Raw genomic sequence first — 22,807 nt, 5'->3', positions numbered from 1 at the left:
TGCACATCCTTCTAGTTGCTGTATGTGGGACGCCGCCTCAGTATGGCCGGAGAAGCGGTGCGTCGGTGCGTGCCCGGGATCCAAACCAGGGCCGCCAGCAGCGGAGCGCGCGCACTTAACCACTAAGCCACCGGGCCAGCCCAGTGGTTTCCTTTTCTGATTTAAGAACAATCTCATTTAGAAGTCTAGAAACTTTAAATATATAGCTATGGAAATACAGTTTGTCTCCTTTGCTCTGGGTCTCAAAATGGAGAGGTAAAAATGTCATGCTTTCTTTGCGACATTCTGAATACCTAATATTTTAAAATTCAACTAACAGGTTATTAAATTTTAAAATTTATGGACGTTAAAACAAATAAATGGTAAGTAAATACCAGTGTATCCTTTGAAATTGGTGAGCTCACCACTTAGTTTATCAGTTCCAGAACCTCAAGTCAAGGCTGTTGAAGCAATGTAGAGGTCTGACTCAGGAGGCCAGGTTTGCTCCTTAGGTTTGTTCCCAGGACTGAAGCCTGGCTCTGCTGTTTACCAGCTGTGTGGTTTGGGAAAGATCCTTAACTCACGGCACCTCAAATTTCTCATTGGTAAAACAGGAATAACAATAGTACTAATACCTTGAAAAAGTTTTTGAAAGGATTTATAATAGTGCCTGGCATACAAAATAAGCACTCAATAAATATTAGCCATTATTAAGATTAATCACAATCCAGTTCATTAACAGGTTGTTTTGTAACCCTGCCAGAAATTTATAATCTAGAACTGTATAGCTTTTCAGCTGCTCAAATGTGGGATTTTTATTTCATATTGAAGACTTTATTTAACCTATTTATCCCTAAGAAAAAAATTTGTTTGAGACATATAGTGTACACTACATTATGTGGTAACCACTGATATACCTTGCATTTCATAGCTTTTTTGAAACCAAATTTTTTCTTATATTGTTCATGTAATTGAGCATCTGTCAGTGGAAGCCTCTTCAGCCTCAGATTGTTGACTATTTCATTTATGGCTCCCCACCACTGTGTCTTATATAGTTGCTGATAGAAAGCTTCCAGTTCAAAACAAATCACATAGTAGCTATAAAAAAATAAAGAACAAAAGGTAAGTTTTTGTGACTTGGAAGTGATTTGCTACTCTTTTTCCTATGCTGGCAAAACTTTATTTTTATATAACAATTAAATACAAAAATGTAGTTTAAATTGTACTTTATTTTAAATATTTTAATAACGTGGTTATCAACTGTTATTAATCAAGTAATTGTATGAGAAGTATCTTCTCCATGTAGACCTTTCTAATTGACTCTGTCCTTCCCATGCCAGTGACCAGGGGCACTGTCTAAAAGTCACTGGAAATCCTAACTCTGGCTGAAGGATTCTAGGTTTACCTTCTAGCCATCTGCTTGCCCTCCTCTTACAAATTTATATGTTAACTCTTTTAATCTAGTTATGTCTACATTTGCTGTCTCAAGAATTTACCCTGAGTCTGACCTGGAATGATTCTTTGGGAATGATTCTTGACTTTTACTCACTGCAGCAGTGGACTAGAGAAACCCCCAACCCCCAGGTCCTTGAGACATAGGTAAACCTGACAACAGCCCGTTTCCTATCATACTGGAATGGAAAAGTGACAAAATTCTGAGTGACTCTGTTCCCTGGGATTGCTGATCATCACAGGTAAAAGAAAATGGTGGCCTTCCTCCACTTCTGCCCACGAGGTACCTTTACCCATCCCCAGATTCCAGCAGTTAAGTGCCTCAGCAGCTCACTCTACCTCTGCCAGTGGGAAGCCTCTTAATGTTACCCGGGTTTCTTCTCTAAATGCAACTATTGATTGCTGTAAATACAGTATTCTTGACAGTGGTCATCCCCTCCTACGGCTCTTCACTCTGCTGCTCAGGGACTGAGACGTTTGTTCCACTGTACTCATTTCCAGGACAGTGAGTTGGTGACTCTCTATGCTAAGGAAACTCCATGCCCAGAAGCTGAGGGGGAATCACTGGGCCCCATGGGTCATTAAAGGAAGGGAAACACTGTTATGAACTGGTCAGAGGCTAATACTGTCTCTCCCTTGACCTTTACTTCAAGCTCAGTTTCCTGAATATAATAGACCTCTGCATGGATGGAGGCGAGTTTGAGGACCTGTTCACATTTATTTGAGGTTGTATGCTTCCTATCCACCATTCTCTCCCTCCCAAAGGAAGCTAGATCCCAAGAATATAAAGTAAAGGCTGTCTTCACCCGTACCTGGCAGGTGCAGTGCCAGGCCAGGTGGTGGTTACTTTGTCCATGGGTCCTGACTTGTGGAGGTGCCACCTTCCTTACTGCAGACTTGCCTACCTTACTAGATACCAGCCTCCTAAATCAAGGAGCAGGTATTCTGAATCCTTCTCAGATTCAAAGGCTTTAAATCACAATGGTGATAGGCTCTTGGGCCTTAAGGAGCTGTATAGATCAGACCTGAATGCTTGATTTGTATTGGATAACTAAACTGAATTTCTAGAAGAATATAGCTCACCCTCCCTTGCTATTATGTACACTGATAAGAGTGGACACCACAAACAGATACTTCAAGTCCCACAAGACTCCTCCACGGGGATCACACTGAGAATGTCCTTTGATCTTTGGCTCAGCTCTATATCATCCTGCTCCAAGAGAATCTCAGTGCCAGCAACCTCTGTCTTTTCACATACTTCTCTGGGGAACTGGCCCTGGCTGTGGTAAATGGCTATGAGAACAGGAGCTGCTGACTACCTTTGGGGCCCTGGTACTCAGTGATGTCCTCTTGGATCACTGCTTAAGCAATGAAACAGACATATAAATTCACCAAATACCAAGGGAAGGTGGGCTGATTTCTTCTAAAAATTCAGTTTAGTCATCCAGTACAAATCAAGCATCAGAACCAGCAGGGGGCTGTCCTACCCTAGAAATTGGAGAAAAAAGGAGGTGCTGAAGGTCGCTGCACCCTGAGAAAGTCTCTGACCGCATGATTTTGTGACCCCCTCCTAAGGCTGGATACACAACCTGCGCATTAGGCCAACACTTGCCCACACAGAGATGATTACTGGGCACAGAAAACCCAGATGGCAGCACTACGAGGGAGCCCTCTTCCCAGTACTGCATTGTGACATATCCTGTTCTTACTCAAAACCTTAAGTGTAGTCATCAGCAGGGACTTTAGGGGAGCCCCACTTTTAAAATAACTCCCTCCATATTCTTCTGCCTGGGAATCTGCACCCAGCTTAGGGACTGTGGTGAAGAGCTTCTAACACCACACTTTCCTGACACACCACTGTCACGTTAAGTTGATTCTGGCCTGCCTCCTAACATCCACAATGGTATCATGATGCTGGAATGCTCTCCCCCAAATAGGACATTTTAGTCATGTATTTGCTCCAGTCATTGTCGTCTTAATAATTCATGAGTTCTTCTGCTTCTACCGACTGCCAATTCCTCAGTATCTGAGTGTGGCCCCTATTTTTTGATTCTGATATAGTGGGAGAACCCAACCTGAGCCAAAAATGAATCTAGGGTTTAGATGTTTCTGGGCATGCCTGGGAGGCCAGTGGAACTGGTCCTATTTTCATAAGGAACCAGGAGTCTCCTAGGAAATAAATCATTCTGAGGAAAGAGAACATCAAGATACATGGGTTCGGTCCAATAACAATGCCCTTAAAATCAAACGTGTGACTTTGAGATGGCATGTTCAATCATTCAGATTATTCTCTGGTCTAGCACCAACATGGAATGATCCCTACATTATGGAAGGAACAACTGTAAGCACAATGACTGAAAGAGCTGTTTCTGCACCAAATTTATTAGGGGTTCAAGGCAGCACTTCTTTGAAACCAATAAAATTGGGAAAGAAATTCTCCTAATTTCATTGGATTGGCTTCAATGTGTCTCACAGTTGATGCATGCTGTTTAGCAGGCATCAGGATGAGCCAGCCTCAGAGGTGACACCAGCTCCACAACCAGGAGCAGCAGTGTCAGAGACAACAATGGCGTTAGTATTGAGTTGCCTTCATGGGGCCTGTTGGGCTCCAGGGGCCCAGCTGTGGATCATTACAGGGAGCTCAGGCAGGAAAGGAGGTAACTGAAGGTATCTCATAGGACCTGAGAGTGCTGATCCATGGGCCTATGAGATTCATAGGAATAACTGTATGGGGGTGGATTTTACAGGGAACTGAATGTTCTCTAGTGATTGGTACAAGAGCCAAGAAAATACTTGTCATTATTCCACTTGTGGTTTTTACTGTTACTCTATGCTGGCTGGGTCTGGGAAACAAGCTTATGCTGGTTTTGAAAGCCTGCAAATTCAAATCCATCTATCTACAATTCACCAACACTGATGATCAAATGCTGTGTATTAGACAGAAACTAGAGAAACAATTCCTCTGTGACACCCTATTGCAACAACATGACTGGATCCCTTACAGTGCAATGGCAGTGTGCTTATGCCAGCCATACTCCTTCACCCACAACAACCTCTCACCAAGTACAGCATTCATCCCAGCTGCTTCCCTGCATTCCTAGGATCATAAGTGTCCAGCTAGACACTAGAACCTGGGAGAATAAAGCTTTATTCCAAGGTGCCTCCAGGACACTATTTAGCTTGGCAAGGATCGTACATGGAGTATGTCAACAGGTGCTGGGTCCCTGAGCAAGAGGTTCCTCCTCCAACTGTCCGTTCCAGAGGCATGAGACCTGCTGCTTAATTCTCTTCAAAATCATGGAGGTCATTAGCCACATGGTCTTTGACTTCTGCTCTAGTGTGTGCAACCAGGCAGTAGTCAGTGGAAAGATCCACCTTTCATTCTTTATCCGGCTTCTCCCTCTGCGTTATTTCTCCTATTTCCCTCACTGCTATGCATCTTGAAAGAAATTTATAATCTTTGTCTTTACTTCTTTACATTCCATGAACTCCCCAATTTACCTTTCAACTCACTACACATAGCCTTCTATAGCTGCAACTAAAATACTCTTACCAAGTCATTGCCAAATTTAGAGGGCTCTCTTCCGTCTTAAATTGACTTGGCCTTTTTCTGTAATGAATTTGATGCTTTTAACTATTTCCATATTTTTAAAATTCTCCCCATTTGGCTTCTATGCTATCATACTTTCTTGGTCCCCCTCTACCTGTATCATTCCTTCTCAGTCTCCTTTGCTCTCTCCTCTGCTCTTCCCCACCCCCTTTAAAAGCTGCTTTTCTCTAGAGTTCCAGACTTTGTCCTATCCTCTCAAATATTTACATGCCTTTAAGAAAAAACAAAACAAACACACAAAAAAACAAAAACCCCTCTTATATGCTTTTAAATCTTAAGCCTCTACCTCCAACCCAAATGCTTCCTCTGAGCTCTATTTCCCGTATTTCCAAACTTCAGTGTCCAAGATGTGAAAATCCAAGAACACAATATATAAAAGACCCTAGAAATACTGAGAGAAACATACTGCTCCAAAAGATGTCAGGCATAATGAGACCCAGCAGAGGAAGAGGATTTTAAATCATATTCCTTATGGAAACGAAGCAGTGTATGCTGAGTTCACTGCTTTTCAGTGGGCCCATAGGATTTGATCCCCACCTCCATCCCCATTTAACCACTGTGTTAATTATAAGAGCTAATTCTATCTCTAAGGATTATTATACAGAATGGATCAAAGTTCATGGAGTAATAAATATAACACTGAATACTTGGTTGAGTCCGTACGTCATTCATGGTGAGTGTTATTGTTCTAGGATCTCCATACTGAGGTTTTAAGTTGGCCTTTGCATTTCAACACTTTCCTTGTCTTCTGCTAACTTGCAACAAGTTCAGGTTACTGTGAATAATTACTGAAAGTTCCTTACCTTTTTCCATTAAATTCCATGACTGGTATTGAGTAATATTCTTTGTATCCTGAATCTTCTACAAATGTATTAGCAGCACAATCCCGTATTTTTTCTAAATTGTTCTAAAATATGAGTTATGTTACTAAAAACGTATCTTTAAACAAATCTAAACAATTATGACTTCTTTTAGATAAAATTTTAAACATATAAATGACAAATTTTTAACATAATATCCCACAAGACCCTAATAATAACTGCGTGTATCCAATCCCTACTTTGGGAGTGAGGAAAAAACACAAAAGGAAAGATATAATATAGACAACATGACAATTGAAGTGTATAATGTTTATACTAAATTCCAGATGAAGACTTATGGTTCCCAAACTCTAGAGGATCTCTGTCTAATACTAATCTTTAAGGAAATGGAAGACTACATCATGAAATGTTCGTGGATTTTACTGCACTCTCTGGTTAACTATTCTAGGGCAAATATGGTCCATTAGATGTCTGTAAATTCTGTGAGGATGATAGTTGTATCTAGCTTATTTATCATTTTATTTCTGATATCTAACATAGTACCTTAGAAATAGCTGCACTTAATCCAGGTATGTCATATAATGTATGGAAAAATTAGTGAGTTGGGAAGATAATCATTTGGAGAGCTGCCTAGTGCCTGTACCGACAGAGACACTTTCTGGATGGAGAACAGGATAAGAGAGTTGTGAGATGACAAACCATTTCAGGAACAATAATAATTCAGACCTTAAACTCTTCCAGAGCATTCTCAATTGAAGGCGTGCTGATATCAAATTCAATTCCTCCATGAACATGAAAATACTGATTCTGTTTATAGTGAAAATTCTGGCATTTAAAATCTCGTCCGTAAATGAATGGAGGCAATTCTCGCTCTGTCTTGACCTTGTCATCTCCAAAAATGAAAACAAACTTTTATTTAAAAAGTGAAAAAAGCATATCAACAATCATATTTTGGAGATCTATATTCTCATTCATGTAAACAAAGTGAAAAAATCCACATGAAATGAAAATCTTGGCAATTGCAGTCTATAAAATTATTTATGCTATGTATATTTTAAACATTAAAATATATTTATATCATACATTTTGGGTATTTCCTGTAGTTTCATTGTACAAACATTTCAAAATAGTCAAAACATTATTCTACTTATTGGTTTCTATGTGTCAGCTCAAGAAAAGATTTGAAACTCTTTGCCTTAAAGAATCTTTGGTTAAATAAACAAAAACTCTCCTGGGCTAGGTAAAAAGAGATGTTAAAAAGAAAGAGGTGGGGAGGCTGGCCCCGTGGCTTAGCAGTTAAGTGCGTGTGCTCCGCTACTGGCGGCCCGGGTTCAGATCTGGGCGCGCACCAATGCACCGCTTGTCTGGCCATGCTGAGGTGGCGTCCCACATACAGCAACTAGAAGGATGTGCAACTATGACATACAACTATCTACTGGGGCTTTGGGGAGAAAAAGGGAAAAAAAGGAGGAGGATTGGCAATAGATGTTAGCTCAGGGCCAGTCTTCCTCAGCAAAAAGAGGAGGATTGGCATGGATGTTATCTCAGGGCTGATCTTCCTCACACACACACAAAAAAAGTAGGTGGGTATCTCTCACATGACAAAAATAACCAGCCCACTTTTCTGAAAAGTAATGAAACCACACATATAACATTTATTTTAAAAATAATTTTCTAAAATCCCAGTGAGGATTAGGTTTGTTCAATATTTTGACTTGTTAGCAGAATATGGTTTCATCAATATAAAGTATATAATGTATTTTGAGAAATGTAAAAGGTATAGAAAACTACAAAGAATAATACAACACCCTAATCTCACCATCTGGAATTAACTATTAACATTTAGTCATATGTGCTTCCAATAATTTAAGTAACAAAACATTACAGATATAGCTAACATGTTCTTTAAGGAAGGCCCTCTTAGTTCCATACACGTGCCACCATGGGACAAGCATTGTCATGAGCCCATTTTTAAATAGTTCACAGATATGGATAATAATCTTCACCATCTGAATTCTCATGATACAAAATTTCATTAAACCATTTGCAAAATTTCTACTGAAAATTGCCATCTGAATAGAAAGCCCACTATAATCAGTCTACATTGGGCACCAACGAAAATATATAAATTGTGGGCTAATCTGAGTGGGAGGAATAGTTTGCACCACATTCCTGTCAAATTCCATATAAGCATGGTCCTATTTCAGCTCTCTATTCACTTACATTGGTCTATTTGTTTATTGTAGTGCCAATACATGACTAAAGTTTTAAAATATGTTTTCATCTTTTTCAGAAATGTAAGACCATATATGATCCTTTAGTGCTCTGTATTAATTTCAGAATCAATTTATAAACTTTTACGAAAAACATGACAGATTTTGAGTAGAAGTGCATTGAATTTATAGAGTAATTTGGATAAGATATGATATATTCACAGTGTTGTCCCATCATAAACATGGCATATTTCTCTATTTTCTCAGAACTTGTTTTAAGTCCTTCACAATAGCCCTTATAATGGTATAAATATATACCGAATACTATGTACATATACCAAGTATTTTTAATTACTTTGAAGACATTTAATTTTGTTTTTTTCTTTCTAACAGGCCACAGCTAGGTTACGTGCCTAGACCCACATACTAGAAACAAAATTGAATTTAAATATAAGTTGAAAATACATCTATATTTTATATTTCATTTTTGGTGATACTCTTACCTGAAAAAGGTTGAAGCAGACTACTTAAATATGGGACTTTCATCTTCTTTTTTAAACTCAGTAGAAATGGAATCAGAAAACATATTAACTTTAAGTATCCTATCCCTCTTCTGATTTCTTTTTTCTTCTCAAAATGTTTTTGAATAACCTTTTTGTGAAGATATAATCTTTGCTGTAGTCTCTGGTAGGTACAAATATCAAGATAATCCTGATTATATTTTATAGCATTAGTAAGCCAATAGGCTGTTTCAAATATAAAAACATTTTCATACTGTTGAACTTGTGTGGTACTGAACGTCAACTTTAGCAAAATATTTTCAGCATATTTCATAAACACAGCTTTTTCTTCAGGGCTATTAGGATTATATGTTGGATCTTCATTCATGTCTTCATCATAAATTCCATTAAAGTCTGGATCCTTTGTAATATCAATCAAACCTTCACAGTAAAAAACAAAAATTTTAGATAGTGAAAACTTCATATTTGGCTTCTAGGTAAATACAGCAGGTTGAACACAGGGTTTCATCCTGATATCCTACTAACACGGCAGTAAAGGAATAATGAGACACCAATAACGTTGTCAAGATGAAAAGCAGACGGATGAGTGGTAACTGAGCAGAGTAAAGACAGACGCAAGCTTGTGGAATTAAAACAAACAGATTTCCATTCTTCGGAGGAAAAAAACACAATTCCATACATTCCATCTTTAATCAAGGAAAATATGGAAAAACAAGAAAATGTGATCTTCCTTTAAGCAGAGAATCAGTTTCTTACTTGGCCTAAAAGTATAATTTGCTTTTTCAGGCCGTGTATGACACATTTCTTCTTTTTGCTGATAACAGAAGTTAAACATATACAATAAATAAAGAACTTGCCTGCTCACTAACAATGATGAAACAATAAGAAAGAAAACTTGATTTTACTCTCTTACAAATGACAAATTTCCTATGTTACATTTTCTTCCCATTTACGATAAAATTAAGGACTTTCTTGTTGACAAATTGTCTTTCTAAAGATAGTGACAATCTACAATGTTACTCTTAATCTAGGCTTGAGAAACCTGCTTGGAATCATAAAATATGACTGTAGAAACCGTGGAGTTTGTTTGCAACATATGTGCCTTAAAGTGTAAATAATACATCAATGTGCCCTTTTTCTTTTTCCTTTTTTTCTTCCTTGAATGTATTTCTTTTAAAAAGCCAGAATACTCTTGGATTTTTAAAATGACCTCTATGATTCATCTCCCTTGTGCAAAAGAGTAAGTTAAATTATTAACAGATTATAAAGAAATTAAAGTGTTTCTGACTTAAAAAAAAAAAGTCTAAATATAAGCCAGAGCATTGTTGATACCTCTAAAACTGTGGCTTGGGTGGGTGGGAGCCAATGGGTAGCAAGTCAATTCTCACCACAGAACAGCAGGAGGGCTTAGAAATTGGAAGCAGTGGAACCTCTGAAGGACAGGTCACGGCATTGGAATTCAAAAAGAAAGGATTGGTTCAAAGTCTGATAAAGGTGCAGTGAGACCCCCAGATCGCCTGCCTTCCCCAGATAGCACAGCTCCTTCCCTTCCTCACTAAACGGGCTGCGAAGCACCGCCGAGGGCCAGGAGGAGGGGTGTGCTGGGAGTCTGTGCTGAACGGGGAGACCCGCAGCCCCTTCTCTGGCCTCAGACTCATGGCCTCCTGGAGCGGGGGAGCCTGGAGGAAACAAACCAACCAAAGAGAAAAGACCTACAGATACAGCACGTGGGAGTGGCTCCCCAGAGAAAAGGCAAGGTTTCTTCTGATCACCCTGCAGTGCGGCGCTGGTCAGCAAGCCCTGCCCCCGCCTCTCTCCCCATCGAGCACAAACAGCGAGCACAAACAGCGAGGACCGCCAGGAGGTGAGGAAAGCCTCTCAGCTGAGAGACTGCGCCTGGAGAGAGGAGGGAGGGGGAGGAGGAGCAGGGGGAGGGAGGAGGGGGAGGGAGGACGAGGAGGGAGGGTGGAGAATGGGAGAACGGATTTTGGAGAGCAGTAAAGGAAAGTGCCTCGAGAAGAACCAAGGGGTTCAGACAGACTAGGAGGATGAAGGTGTCCAGACCCTTCTAAGGAAGCACTGCCTGAGAGTTCACTTTACTGAGAGGAGGTGGATATTTCTGTTCAAAAGTTTGGGGCTGAATTAGTAATAAGCACATGGGAAATGAAGCTAACTTAAAGAATGACACAATTGTTCATGTCATGAGAAATAAAAAGTTATTAAAGAAAATGTGATTGGGGCTGGCCCAGTGGTGTAGCGGGTAAGTGCACACGCTCAGCTGCTGGCGGCCAAGGTTCGGATCCGGGGGGTGCACCGACACACGACTCGTCAGGCCATGCTGTGGTGGCATCCCACATAAAGTGGAGGAAGATGGGCACGGATGTTAGCTCAGGGCCAGTCTTCCTTGGCAAAAAAAGACCAGGATTGGCATGGATGTTAGCTCAGGGCTTATCTTCCTCACAAAAAAATAAACAAATAAAAAGAAAATGTGATCATAGCATAGTATGTAAATCAGCTAGGAAGAATATGTATGAAGTCATAATAAAGTAAAAAATGAGAAAAGATTTAACCAAAAATTGGCTATAACTAAATTTGGAGAATGAGGGAAGAGAAGCACAAGATTCCATTGTTTTCACCTCTGTGCTAATTTCTTTTACTCTCATCTCCTGCCTTGCTTTTGCTCCTGAACTCCAGATTCTTTCTCCATGCCTAATAAATACCTTTACCTGAATGCCACAGAATCACTTCCAATCGAAATTCATCTTTCCTTTCCTGAAAATCTGCTTTTCTTTCATTCCCTATCACAGTTAATGGTGCTATTTATCTATCAGTTCTTCAAACCAGAAACCAGAGTCTCCTGTGATTCCCTGTCTCTTACATTTTATCTGTTATTAACCATTTACTTTCTACATGTATTGGAAGTTTACTGTGTACCAAGCACTGTACAAGGCGCTGAGAATTTAAAGACAAAAAAGACACACTTTACTGTGCTCTCCAGGAGGAGCTTAGGGTCTGACAAGGAAGACAGAGGTGAAGCCAACAATTTCAATACAGAACACAGTGTGCACAGAATAGAGGAGGCTGTGTTGAATCAAGTTTCAAAAAATGAGTATCAATAACCTGGGGAGGAATGTGAAAGAGTGGGTGAATGGCAGGGAGAAGGGCATCCAGATAAAAAATAAAAATTAAAAAATAGGGGCTGGCCTGCTGGTACAGTAGTTAAGTTTGGCACGCTCCGCTTTGGTGGCCTGGGGTTCACAGGTTCAGATCCCGGGTGTGGACCTGTACCACTCATCAAACCATGCTGTGGCGGCATCCTACATACAAAATAGAGGAAGATGGGAACAGATGTTAGCTCAGGGCCACTCTTCCTCATCAATCAATCAATCAATAAATAAAAATAACCATTTCACATTACCAGCTTGTGGTATTAAATAAGGTCATATCTTTTTTTAGTATTTCCACTAAAAGTTCCCCTCCCCCATTTTGCTATCATGAAAATATCTTTTTCTTCTTTCCTCTCATCCCCTAAACCTCATGTAATAAATCCAAGAACCCAGGAATTACTTAGATCAAGGGACTTGCCCTAATTAAAATCCCCTCTCAGAAAACTGGATATAGACAGATTTTGGTGTGCTCTATTCTGTACTGCTTTTGCTCCAGTTTTTTAAGAGTTGTGTTTGCTTTTAGCTTTGTACAGTGCAAGACTATCAGAGAGGTCAAGTGTAACTTGGCCAGACTGATTCCCAGCAGTTGGCCCTCCCAGAAAAAAGAACTGGGCTCCTGCAAATTCCTTGGAAATCCACTGTGGCACAATGTTTAAGGCAATCGCGTGGTCAGTTGCAAGACTTGAACCCAGCCTCCCAGTTCTGCCAAGAGAGTAGGTGCTGTTTCCCCAGACATGAGTAATTATATAGCGATTCTTGCTGCTAGCTTGCCACCATACAGCTGCAACTACAAGGACTACACTGGGAGGACAGGGCTGGAGGCAAGTTTCCGTGAGTCACACTGTCTATCAGATGCCTTTTGTTCCCTACCTCACTCACCCATAGACCATATTTTTCATGCTAGCTGTTGTTGCATCGGCCAGCTCCACGCAGATTAAACCTAACTGGACCTGGCCTCACATGCCCCACAGGGCTCTTATTTCGCCCTGGGGCTTCTCCGCTGCTGCTGTGCTGGACTCCTGATGCAACCCATCCAGCCTGATGCATGAACAAATCTTGAAGTGCCAGGGAGTCAACCCCCATGCAAGCTTTGACCAATTGGGGAGAGAAGCCAGTGGATACATGCTCCCTTCTTCCATCCCTCTGGCTGACAATTCTGAAGTGTATTCTGTGTGACTCCTCAGAGAGTCCCAGCAAAGCGGACCCCAACTGCCCAGCTGGTGAAAGCTCAACAGCACATCCTTGGATTGATGTTCCCTCCTTGTCTATTCACTTTTCCTGTCCCTCACTCCTGTTCCTTGGAGTCATTTCCCATAAACTACCCTGACTTAAGTCTTCAGCTCAGGCTCTAATTTGGGGCCTAATACATAGGCTAATACACATTGCTCTTGCATTGTGGCCTTGGACCCTGTGTTTCCTTAATCACGCGGCATAAAAGCTCCATGGCCTGAGTCCCTTTCCCCGGGTCTGGTGCTTGGCCCTGCAGGATTTCACAGTGATGCTCCAGGCGTGGTGCAGGATGGGGAAACTCTATCTATTCCTGCTGCTGTCTCTGTGAGTTTTCCCCCATAAACTCTGCTCTAACAGGTCTAGCATGTGTGCTGCTTGGTCATTGACCAGTGTTTGCACTACACCATTGTTACAGCACCTGAAGCATGCCGATGCTGCCGGTTCTTCAGCAGACTCCCAAAGTGCAGTGGAGGGAGAAGAAAATCTCTGCTCCCGGTATGATGCTCATCTTTGATGGCCCAGCAGGAATATTACAAAGTGTTTTAGTGTAAACTCACACAGCACTTTTCCCAAGGCACATGGTGGTAGAGTGACTGGATTTGGAAAGGTTTCCAGCTTCATTAATATACAGTGAAAAAGGGATTAGAGGCAGAGAGAGCAGTCAGAGGCAGTTGTAGCATGTAAGGCTAGAGACAAGAGTGTTCTGTATCAGTGTTGCAGTGAACATAAACCAAAATGGATGATTTTGAGATATTTTAGAGGTAGAATCACAATAGTCGAGACATGGGTTCCCAGCCGGGAAAGAATTGAGTAGAAATGTCCAGGATTGATATTTAGGTGATATGTATCAATATGGCTACATTGGTTGTTAAAATATTGAACCCTTCTATATTGTTTCATAATTTGAATTGCTAGAGCCCCAAGCTCTTTGAATGCCTCCGTCCCCTGGGATAGCCTGGAAAGCTCCATGATCCAGCAAAGGGTACATATAACAAGCAGGAGGTCTCTGAGACTGTTCCAGCATTATGGCTGATGTCTGTTCTGACTGGTCAATTGCCATGCTGTACTCGTGGTTAAGTATTTTGAGTATCACCCCTGAAAATGTAGGCAGTGGAAGACAGACAGCACTAGTTTCTGGATGCTCCCCCACTCCTCCTACATCTTGATTAGAATATTCCTATGTGTCTCTGATCCCCTCAACCAGGAGCACCACTGTGAGGGAATTCTCATAGAGGGTGGCCTCAGATATGACAGACAGCTGAGCTCAATAGACCAGAGGCTGGGCCATGAAGTTGCTTGATGTAACCGACTTTGTCATCAACTAAGCAGGAGCCCTCTATCCTTAGTTACACACCAGGACATGTGCTTCCCCCTGCCATGGCCATGTCTCTTCTTTTTATTGATGCTCTCACTGGATGATCCAAAGGCTTTTGTGACTTTAATATGTGAAAGTGTACCTCTAACCCTGATCACTCTCCAGAATTTGATTTCTATAATGGAAATTTCCACCTGGATATCTGAATCTAAAAGAGCTCATTGTTTCTTTACCAGTCAAATCTGTGCCTTGCTTGACACATGCCAGATCGAAATGATGGTTCATCAGTCCCACCTCCTCTCCAATGAGAGTCCCAAGTAAACTTTGTAAAAAGGGAAGAAAAGCAAATCCAATTTTTGTCAGGATTGTCAAGGTTTTAACATTGTTGGAAACCACTATCCACTCCTGCTGATCCTTAACCTCCATGGAGCTCAGACCTTCACAAAGCTCCTGACATCATCTCAATTAGGAAGGGCAAACCATGTAACTTAGTTTTCCAGAAACATCTTGGCCAATTCAAGTATACAGAGACATCACCTGGTTTGTGCAATGTTCCCTTCTGTCTTCCAAGGATAAGCGAATGGATTACTGCACAACTTCCAGGATAGAAGGGTCATCAACCACGCAAATGACAACTTAATTTAGTTACATTTTATTTACATGACCTGAGCTAGCCTTGGAGGTCCTAAACTACTAGCAATGATAGGACTTCTGAGCAAACTCTAACAAATGTTTTAAGACTTTGACCATGCCATATTCTCTTCAACGATGCATCTACAATGATGCCAAAGTGTCAGTGGGCTCTCAGAGGGAACATCCAGACCATTCAAGGGAATGTAGAAATTGACGGAATTCGCTAGATATTACTGGCAATATTTTGCATTTCTTCACCCTAATCACCCCCAAAGAACTGAACAACAAAAAAGGATTTATTAGGTTCCAGTTACAGCTATAATCTCTTAGAAGCCAGTGACCCTCCAATCCTATGGTACTCTGCACCCAGCCAGATGGCATTAGTGCTGATTCCACCACCACCACAGATGGAGTAATTCTCTCCCAGAGGAGGAGAGTTTCTGCCTTAAACTCACCACTCTTAGATCCTGTTCTCAACAGAAGTTGATTACTCTGCATGAGAATGAGAGCTATTAGCCATCTAAATTTTCTTTGAGACACAAAGGTACCATCTTCAAGAGACTGTACTGCTTGCTGCTACACTAAGGCTACAGAGCCTGAAACAACACATCTGGAAACCCAACCCATAGCAGGTGAGTCAGGCTGCCTTACTGTCACCAAGCAAATCTTATTCTCAGGCATTCGAACTTCATAGCAGTCCAGCCACAGGTAGAACCACAGGACCTGTGGTTCAGGTCCTAACCAAGACTCAGAAGTGTTCAGTGGTGTGTAGTGCTGAAGGTGGTGGTGGGGGAGGGACTACCCAATTGTAGCCATTGTACCTAGACACCTTTCTGATTGGACACTTGAGGACGGTCAAAACTTTGAGCATGATCTAGTCGTGACACCCTTGCTGAGGGGCTGCTCCCTCAGTTTACAATTATTAAATCCCTCTGGGACACCCATGCTAGACTTGATCTCCAACCGGATCCACTGGTAATGGTAGAAACGCTCTCAAGATGTGTGACACCCCTGCCCCATGTAATTATTCATTGATTCAATTCAATTCATTTAATACAATTTAATAAATGATGCCTACGGTGTGTCAGGCACTGTTTTAGGCACTAAACGTACCAGACAGACAAGACAGATGAGGGCCTTTTTTTCATGGAACTTACACTTAAGCTTACTGTTTACTTGTTCTTGATGTCAGATTTATTTCTGTGTCTCAGCAAGAAATAAATCTCAATGAATATATGTAAAATGAGTAAATTGATCTAGAGTCTTTTATAAACATATATTATGTGCCTGTGTGTATATAATTTTTGATTTAGCTATCAATGACAGAGAAGGAAAAAAGATAAGGAAAGAAAACTATTAAACAACTCCATGAAACTAACTTACCATATTAATGGCATTAAATATTCAAATGATCATAATCCTTCCACATTTTATTGAGAAGCTAAGAAACAACTAATTTGGTTTTCAAGGTATTTTCTTTAGTAACCAGATTTACACTGACAAACTAAAGTCTTTTTCAGAGAATTTTCTCCTCAATTACATGTCCAGTTCAGATAAACGTGGTTCATTTCCACCTGATTTACCATTAAAAGCTTCTGTTAGTAGCTCTGTTTAGCCAAGGGAAATCTGGCTAATTAGGGGAGAATATTAATCCTCTTCTGCCTTAGTAAGATTATGCAAAAGCTTCTTGCCATATTAAGATTATATATAAAATAAACTGCATAAAGATCGAAAATATTATATTTTTGAATACCGACCCCATAATGTGCAGCCAAATTCACATGCACTACATAAATCAATAGATTTGTTCTCAAAATGGCCAAGAAAGGAACCACTGGATGACATTTTATACCTGAAGGATGAGCTGTCATCCCTTTTCAGTTTCAGATACAATAAAATCTGTATAAAATCTATTATCATGCTCTCTCCTCCAGTCAAGTGAAATTCCAATATATTTTTATCAGAATTGAGGCTTATTTTTAAGCCTGTGCTCACATACTCTGGAAATCTATTTAGAAAGTGATTAGATATATTTAGTCAATGAAAGCAGTTGGAAACACTGTTTGGGGCACACATTTCCCATTTCACTCCCCATTCCACTTGGCCCGCTGCAAAGGAACTATAGGAATTTTTTTTTTTTTTAAACTCCAATAAAAAATCTACATATGCTGAAGGAGATGCACCAGGACTTAGCGGTATCTATTGTTTATATACAGGCTTTAGAGAAGTGTGGCCCTGAGGAGGGAAGAATTAAAGTTAGGTGAATCAAGAATAAGGACTTATGAAACCAAATGGTACTAAAATACCAAATCTTAGATTGCTGATGCACATCTATCCTTAACTTCAATTTTTATATCTTTCACTTCAGAGGTTTATAAAAACGGCATGTGGATGGCTAATCAATCTGGCAATCATCTGGTTTTCAAGTTTGGAGATTTTCCTCATTGCACTCCAATTCTACTCTTGGCTTTACTACTGATTTTCCTACTTAGGCCCCATACGACAAAAAGTATAAACTGAAAACTCTCCATCAGGTATCTGGAATCTTATATGTTCTGCATAAATTGGAGATTAAGATGAAAGAGGTAAGATGTTTGACTTAAAACATAATTTTTGGTGACATTGAAAAAAATTAAAGTTTTATTGAAAAGATTCTTTGGAGTTTAAAAGATCTCTTTTAAGAAATGTGGCTAAATAAATACATAAAACTGAGCCATATATAAATAACTTTTAAATGTAAAAAATGGCTTCTAGTAAAAATAAAATGTGTTAAATTCTCTTACCTGCTGAACTAAACTCTGCAAAAATATCTTTATTTGTTTGAGGCTTCCCATCTGGATCAATGTCCATGATGGTACGCCACAATTCAGAGAATCTGGCTCGTTTTTCTTTGGGCATATATATTCCATGCCATAGTGCTTTCAGCATGTAGTCAATATTGATCAGAATTTGCCCAATTCTGGTATCATAATAAGCTGGAGGTAATTGACAAGAAGAACTCTGATCATAATTAGCTTCTAAACTGATGGAAGGAATTTGATTTAAGCAATAAATTCCAACAGCCAACTCCCTGATGATCTGATGGACTTCTCTATAGTCTAAGAGGGCAGTTGGGTCCACAGGAGTCAGCAGGATTGCAGTGGAGAAGCCCACATTATTCATTTGATTCATAATTCCACATGGCACGTCAAACTGAGAGTGGACGTCGTCTTTGACAGACAACCAGCTAACTAGTACAGTAGTTAGCAACTCTTGTACTTCACTCCGATCATATTTTTCAAAAAAAGCAGAAGCATTTCTCTGTACTGTCAAATTTTCCAGGTACGTTTCTTCATCTTGAATTTGATCAAATCTAGGTAATCCTTTTTTGGGCAATCTTGACATTTCTAATTAATTCTATTGTGTACTTTTTGGAGTTTCTGCAATGAATATAAAGGAAAAGACAAGCAATAAAATTTGCCATGGTAATGAAGCTAGATTTCTCAAAAAATAAATATGTACCTTCATCTTTATTAGGTTAATTGTTTCGTGGTCAACCATTACATTTTTCAATCTTTTTTTTTAAACATTTTCTTAAATAGAGGTATAATTGACATACAACATTAGTTTCAGGTGTACAACATAATGATGAAATATTTGTATATATTTCGAAATGATCACTACAATAAGTCTAGTTAACATCTGTCACCATACATACAGAATTTTTTTCTTGTGATGGGAACTTTTAAGATGTATTCTCTTAGCAACTTGCAAATATGCATTACAGTATTATTAACTATAGTTGCCATGCTGTACGTTACATTCCCATGACTTATTTATTTTATAACTGGAAGTTTGTGCCTTTTGACTTCCTTCATCTATTTTGCCCAACCCCTACCCACTGTCTCTGGCAACCACCAATCTGTTCTCTGTATCTATGAGCTTGTTTTTTTTTTTTTTTGAGATTCCAATGTGAGATCATACAGTATTTGTCTTTCTCTGTCTGACTTATTTCACTTAGCAAAATGCCCTCAAGGTCCTTGCAATGTCAAGGTCCAATCTATGTCATTGCAAATGGCAAGATTTCATTCTTTTTTATGGCTGAATAATATTCCATTGTAAATATATACTACATTTTCTTTATTCATTCATCCATCGATGGACACTTAGGTTGTTTCCATATCTTGGCTATTGTACATAATGCTGCAGTGAACATGGGGGTGCATATATCTTTTCAAGTTAGTGTTTTTGTTTTTTAGGATAAATATTCAGAATGGGAATTGCTGAATCATATGGAAGTTCTATTACATCTTTCAATCTTAAACTAACTGCAGCATAAGAAAGTTGAAATTTGAATTAAACCAATTAAAATGGTAAAGCCTTTAACATTAATCATGTTCTGCTTTTCAAAAGTAGTCAGAAGATACTAAGAAGTATGTCAAAAAGAAATGTAAGTTTATTATGTGAGAAGCTACTGTTGCATACCTATTCTTTTTTGTAGAAGAGGCTTTCTTGCATATGTTTTTGTTTTTAGTTTTTTTAAAGCAAGAAAATAAAGACTTGCTTAAAAGAAAAGGAAAGACAAGAAGTGCCTGCTTAACTTTCCATTTCTGTGCAACTAAAATGCCTCTTTGTTCCTGGAATAATAGTAACTAGAACCACTATTTATTGAATATCTACTATTTACCTGACTCTTTATACACAATATTTTATTTATTTCATTTGGCCCCTCCTATACAGTGGTTCTCAAATTTAACCTGCATGGAAATCATCTGGGGCTTGTTAAAACAGATTGCAGAACCCTACCCTCGAGTTTCTGATTCAGTCGGTTGGAGGAAGGTCAGAGAATCTGCATTTCTGAAAAGTGAGAGGTGACGCTGATGCTGCTCGTTCTGGCTCGGCACTTTGAGAACCCAGCTCAGCGACATAGGCTTTGGTATCCGCACTTTATAGACGCAGAAATGGCGACTAGGAAGGTTACCGAACGTGCCTAAGGTTTCACACCTTCAGAATCAGAACCAACCCAAGTCTGTCCACACGCAAGTGCAAGACCTATGCCCACACGGGCATGGGAAAGGGGAAAGGACAAGGAAAGGGAAGAAACTTACTATGAAATGATAGTTTTCTTGTCCAGGAGAGGGAAGCTGCGTCCGCGCTGCTCTCCGGAGTATTCCTGGGGGCCGGGGCAGTGAGAGTGGCCAGTGGCTTCTCCCTGGGCCCGAATCCACCTGAATCCACCGTGAGGAGCCCCGCGTGGGCGAGGGGTGAGGGGAGCCGCTGTGGGGAGGGTCTGAGAGGGAGTTTCCTGAGGCGAGGGCCTGGGGCGCCTGCCCGCCCCGCGGGGCCGCCAGTCTTCCCTGCCGTCCGCGGGTCACGGGTGGGCCGGACCGCCGCCGCCCTGGCGCGGGCCGAAGCCGTTGGTCCTGGAGCCGCGGGGCGCAGGCCGCGCCACAAGGGGGCCCCTGTGCTCCCGCGGACGGTGCCTCGGATTCTTCCCGGACGGATGCCCCGCTCCTCCCCTCCCCGCGGAACTCCGGCCCGCCCCGTGCTCTGGGCGCTGTGCTCTCTCCACGTTCACTACGGGGCTCTGCGAAAACACCAAACGGAGTGGCTGAGGCGAAAGCGCCAGGCTGGGAGGCAGTCCTGAGTTGGAATCCCACCTCCATCGTCATTCTTTCATTCAACAAATACGTATGGAACGCTTATTATGATCCGGGCACTGTGCTAGGAGTTGGAGACCCTGGACAGCAGGGCAGACACAAACCCCCAAGGAGCTTATAGTTAGACAGATGATCACACAGCTACATGTAAACACTGTGGTGGATGTCAGATGTAATGGCAGCACATGAAGGAAAGCTAACCAAGACCAGGGGCTGGGAAAGGCTGCCCCGAGGAAGTGGTCTTTTAAGTTGAACCTGGAAGATGAACAAGAGCATCCAAGCAGAGTTGGAGAAGTAGCTTTCCAGGGACAGGGAACACCAGGTGATGATGAACTGAGCTGAGAAGAAAGTTGAAATTTTTGAGAAACTGAACAAAACCTTGCGTAGAGAACATGAGAGATGTGGGCACAAAATTAGGCTGTAGAGGTGGGTGAAGGCCAGATCATGCAGCCTGCTGAATTCATGATTTTGAACTTTCTTGTAAAAGTTTAGGCTGGGTCCGTGGCAGTAGAGGCTAGGTGCAGGCTGAGTGGTGGCAGTGGAGATGGAGGGCTGGGGATGGACTTGAGAAATAATGAAGTGCCCTACTGGTAAGACATTGGATGGGGGTGGAGTGTGGAAAAAGAAGGTGGTTGTCTAGGTGACACCCAAATTTCTGTCGGGAGCAAGAAGGGATCAGGGCAAGATTAAGAGTTCAGTTGTGGACCTACTGAGCCTGATGTACCTGTGAGAGAACCAAGTAGGGACGTCAGAGATGCCTTAGATACACAGGTCTGGGCAAGAATGGCAGCTTGGGTTAGATGTATAGGTTTGGGCAGGCTTAGGGTACTGAAGCCAGGGGAGTGGCTGAATCACCAAGGGAGAGAGCAGAGAAGAAGAGTTGAGAACCCAGGATGGAGACCTGAGGAATTTAATATTTAAAGGTCAAGTGGAGAGGGTGGGGTCAGTAAAGACAGAGTGAGCAGTCAGGAAGGCAGGAGGAAAACCAACATTGGTCACAGAAGCCAAGACAAGTGTCTTATGAATAAGGGAATGGCCTCCTTCACTGGATGCTGCTGCTATGTCAAGGGAGCTGAGAACTGAAACTTTCCCACTGAATTTAGCAGCCTAGAGTTGAATATAACAATAATTTTTATAATAATTGTTAAAATTAATAATTTTATTATAATAAATAGTTTAATACTAAAAACAGCTATCATTTAATACTAAAAACAGCCAGGCATTATCTGGCTAGGTAATATTAGGTTTTTGGTGATTGTTTGGGGCAGAATTTCTCTTACTCCAACCATGTCATTATTTTAGCTGCCATAGAGGTAGTGAATATTAGTAAATTAATGATCGCTGTTCCACGGCAAGGGATGTCCAAAAGTGACTGCTTTCTTTAAGAGATCTGCACGTTTGCACTTATAAAGTATGAACAATATGTGTAAATTCCTCTATTCAAAAGGTTTTTGCTCAGGTACCCAGATGGTTCTAAGTGTCTCAAATCTTGGGAAAGATTATTCCTTTGTTTAAGGATTAATGTAGAACTTTATCCCAGAGTTTATGGGATTAAGTAGCAAGAAGGTTGTAAACAGTCAGGCCCTCTGAGGACTGAAAAAAACAAAAGACCCACAAACCATGCACACACAGTATCCTGCTGGAGCAGATACCCTACAGAGGTCCAACTGATTAAATTAATACATGCAAAGCTCATAGAATGATGCCTAGCTGTTTTTAGTATCAAATGATAGCTGTTTTTAGTATTAAACTATTTATTATTATAATAAAATTATTAATTTTAACAATTATTATAAAAATTATTGTTATATTCAACTCTAGGCTGCTCAGCAAACCTTAGTTTATGTACTCCTGATATGAGCAATTCAATTTAGTGCTCAGGACCACATAGACACTTGAAGTTGTCTGCCTTCAGGTAGAGGGACGCAAGTTATTCAGGTAATATCTGAATCTGGTTTGAACATTGCATTTACCAGGGAATAAATTCAGGGCACGTGAAAGTTTTTGACAGGCTTCTGATTGTCAGTATTCTAAAATTTCTTTCCCACTATGATTAAAAGAATCAACGTATGTCCAGATCCAGAAAGGGTGTCAGCCCTAATTGGGGATAGATCCCAGAGAACTTGGTATGGTGGACACAATTGAATAATGTGGGTGGATGTCAAGTTGGAGTGGAGTAGGGTGAAAAGGTGGAGAGGAGAGTATGGATGGGAGGCAAGACGTAAGC

The 22,807-nt window shown here is 40.7% G+C and overlaps 1 protein-coding gene across 2 annotated transcripts in view; it reads right to left on the bottom strand.

Moving 5' to 3' along the window:
- Nucleotides 1–18,356, bottom strand: part of ANKAR (ankyrin and armadillo repeat containing) — a 69,858-nt gene extending 51,502 nt beyond the window's left edge. For both annotated transcript variants that reach the window (XM_014784680.2, XM_087435477.1), the window contains exons 1-5: nt 17,725–18,356; nt 8,579–9,016; nt 6,589–6,752; nt 5,845–5,948; nt 897–1,077 (exon numbers count right to left, since the gene is read on the bottom strand). In XM_014784680.2, the coding sequence (XP_014640166.1) occupies nt 897–1,077; nt 5,845–5,948; nt 6,589–6,752; nt 8,579–9,016; nt 17,725–18,325 (1,488 nt within the window). In that variant the 5' untranslated portion in view covers nt 18,326–18,356. The remainder of the gene's footprint in view (nt 1–896; nt 1,078–5,844; nt 5,949–6,588; nt 6,753–8,578; nt 9,017–17,724) is intronic.
- Between the last annotated feature and the right edge of the window lie 4,451 nt (nt 18,357–22,807).

Source organism: Ceratotherium simum, chromosome 9, assembly GCF_057802395.1.
Source record: "Ceratotherium simum simum isolate JZ-2026a chromosome 9, ASM5780239v1, whole genome shotgun sequence".
In the NCBI taxonomy this organism is placed as follows: Eukaryota; Metazoa; Chordata; class Mammalia; order Perissodactyla; family Rhinocerotidae; genus Ceratotherium; species Ceratotherium simum.
The sequence above is the reverse complement of the archived record's forward strand: the minus strand, read 5'-3'. Positions and strand labels throughout refer to the sequence as shown.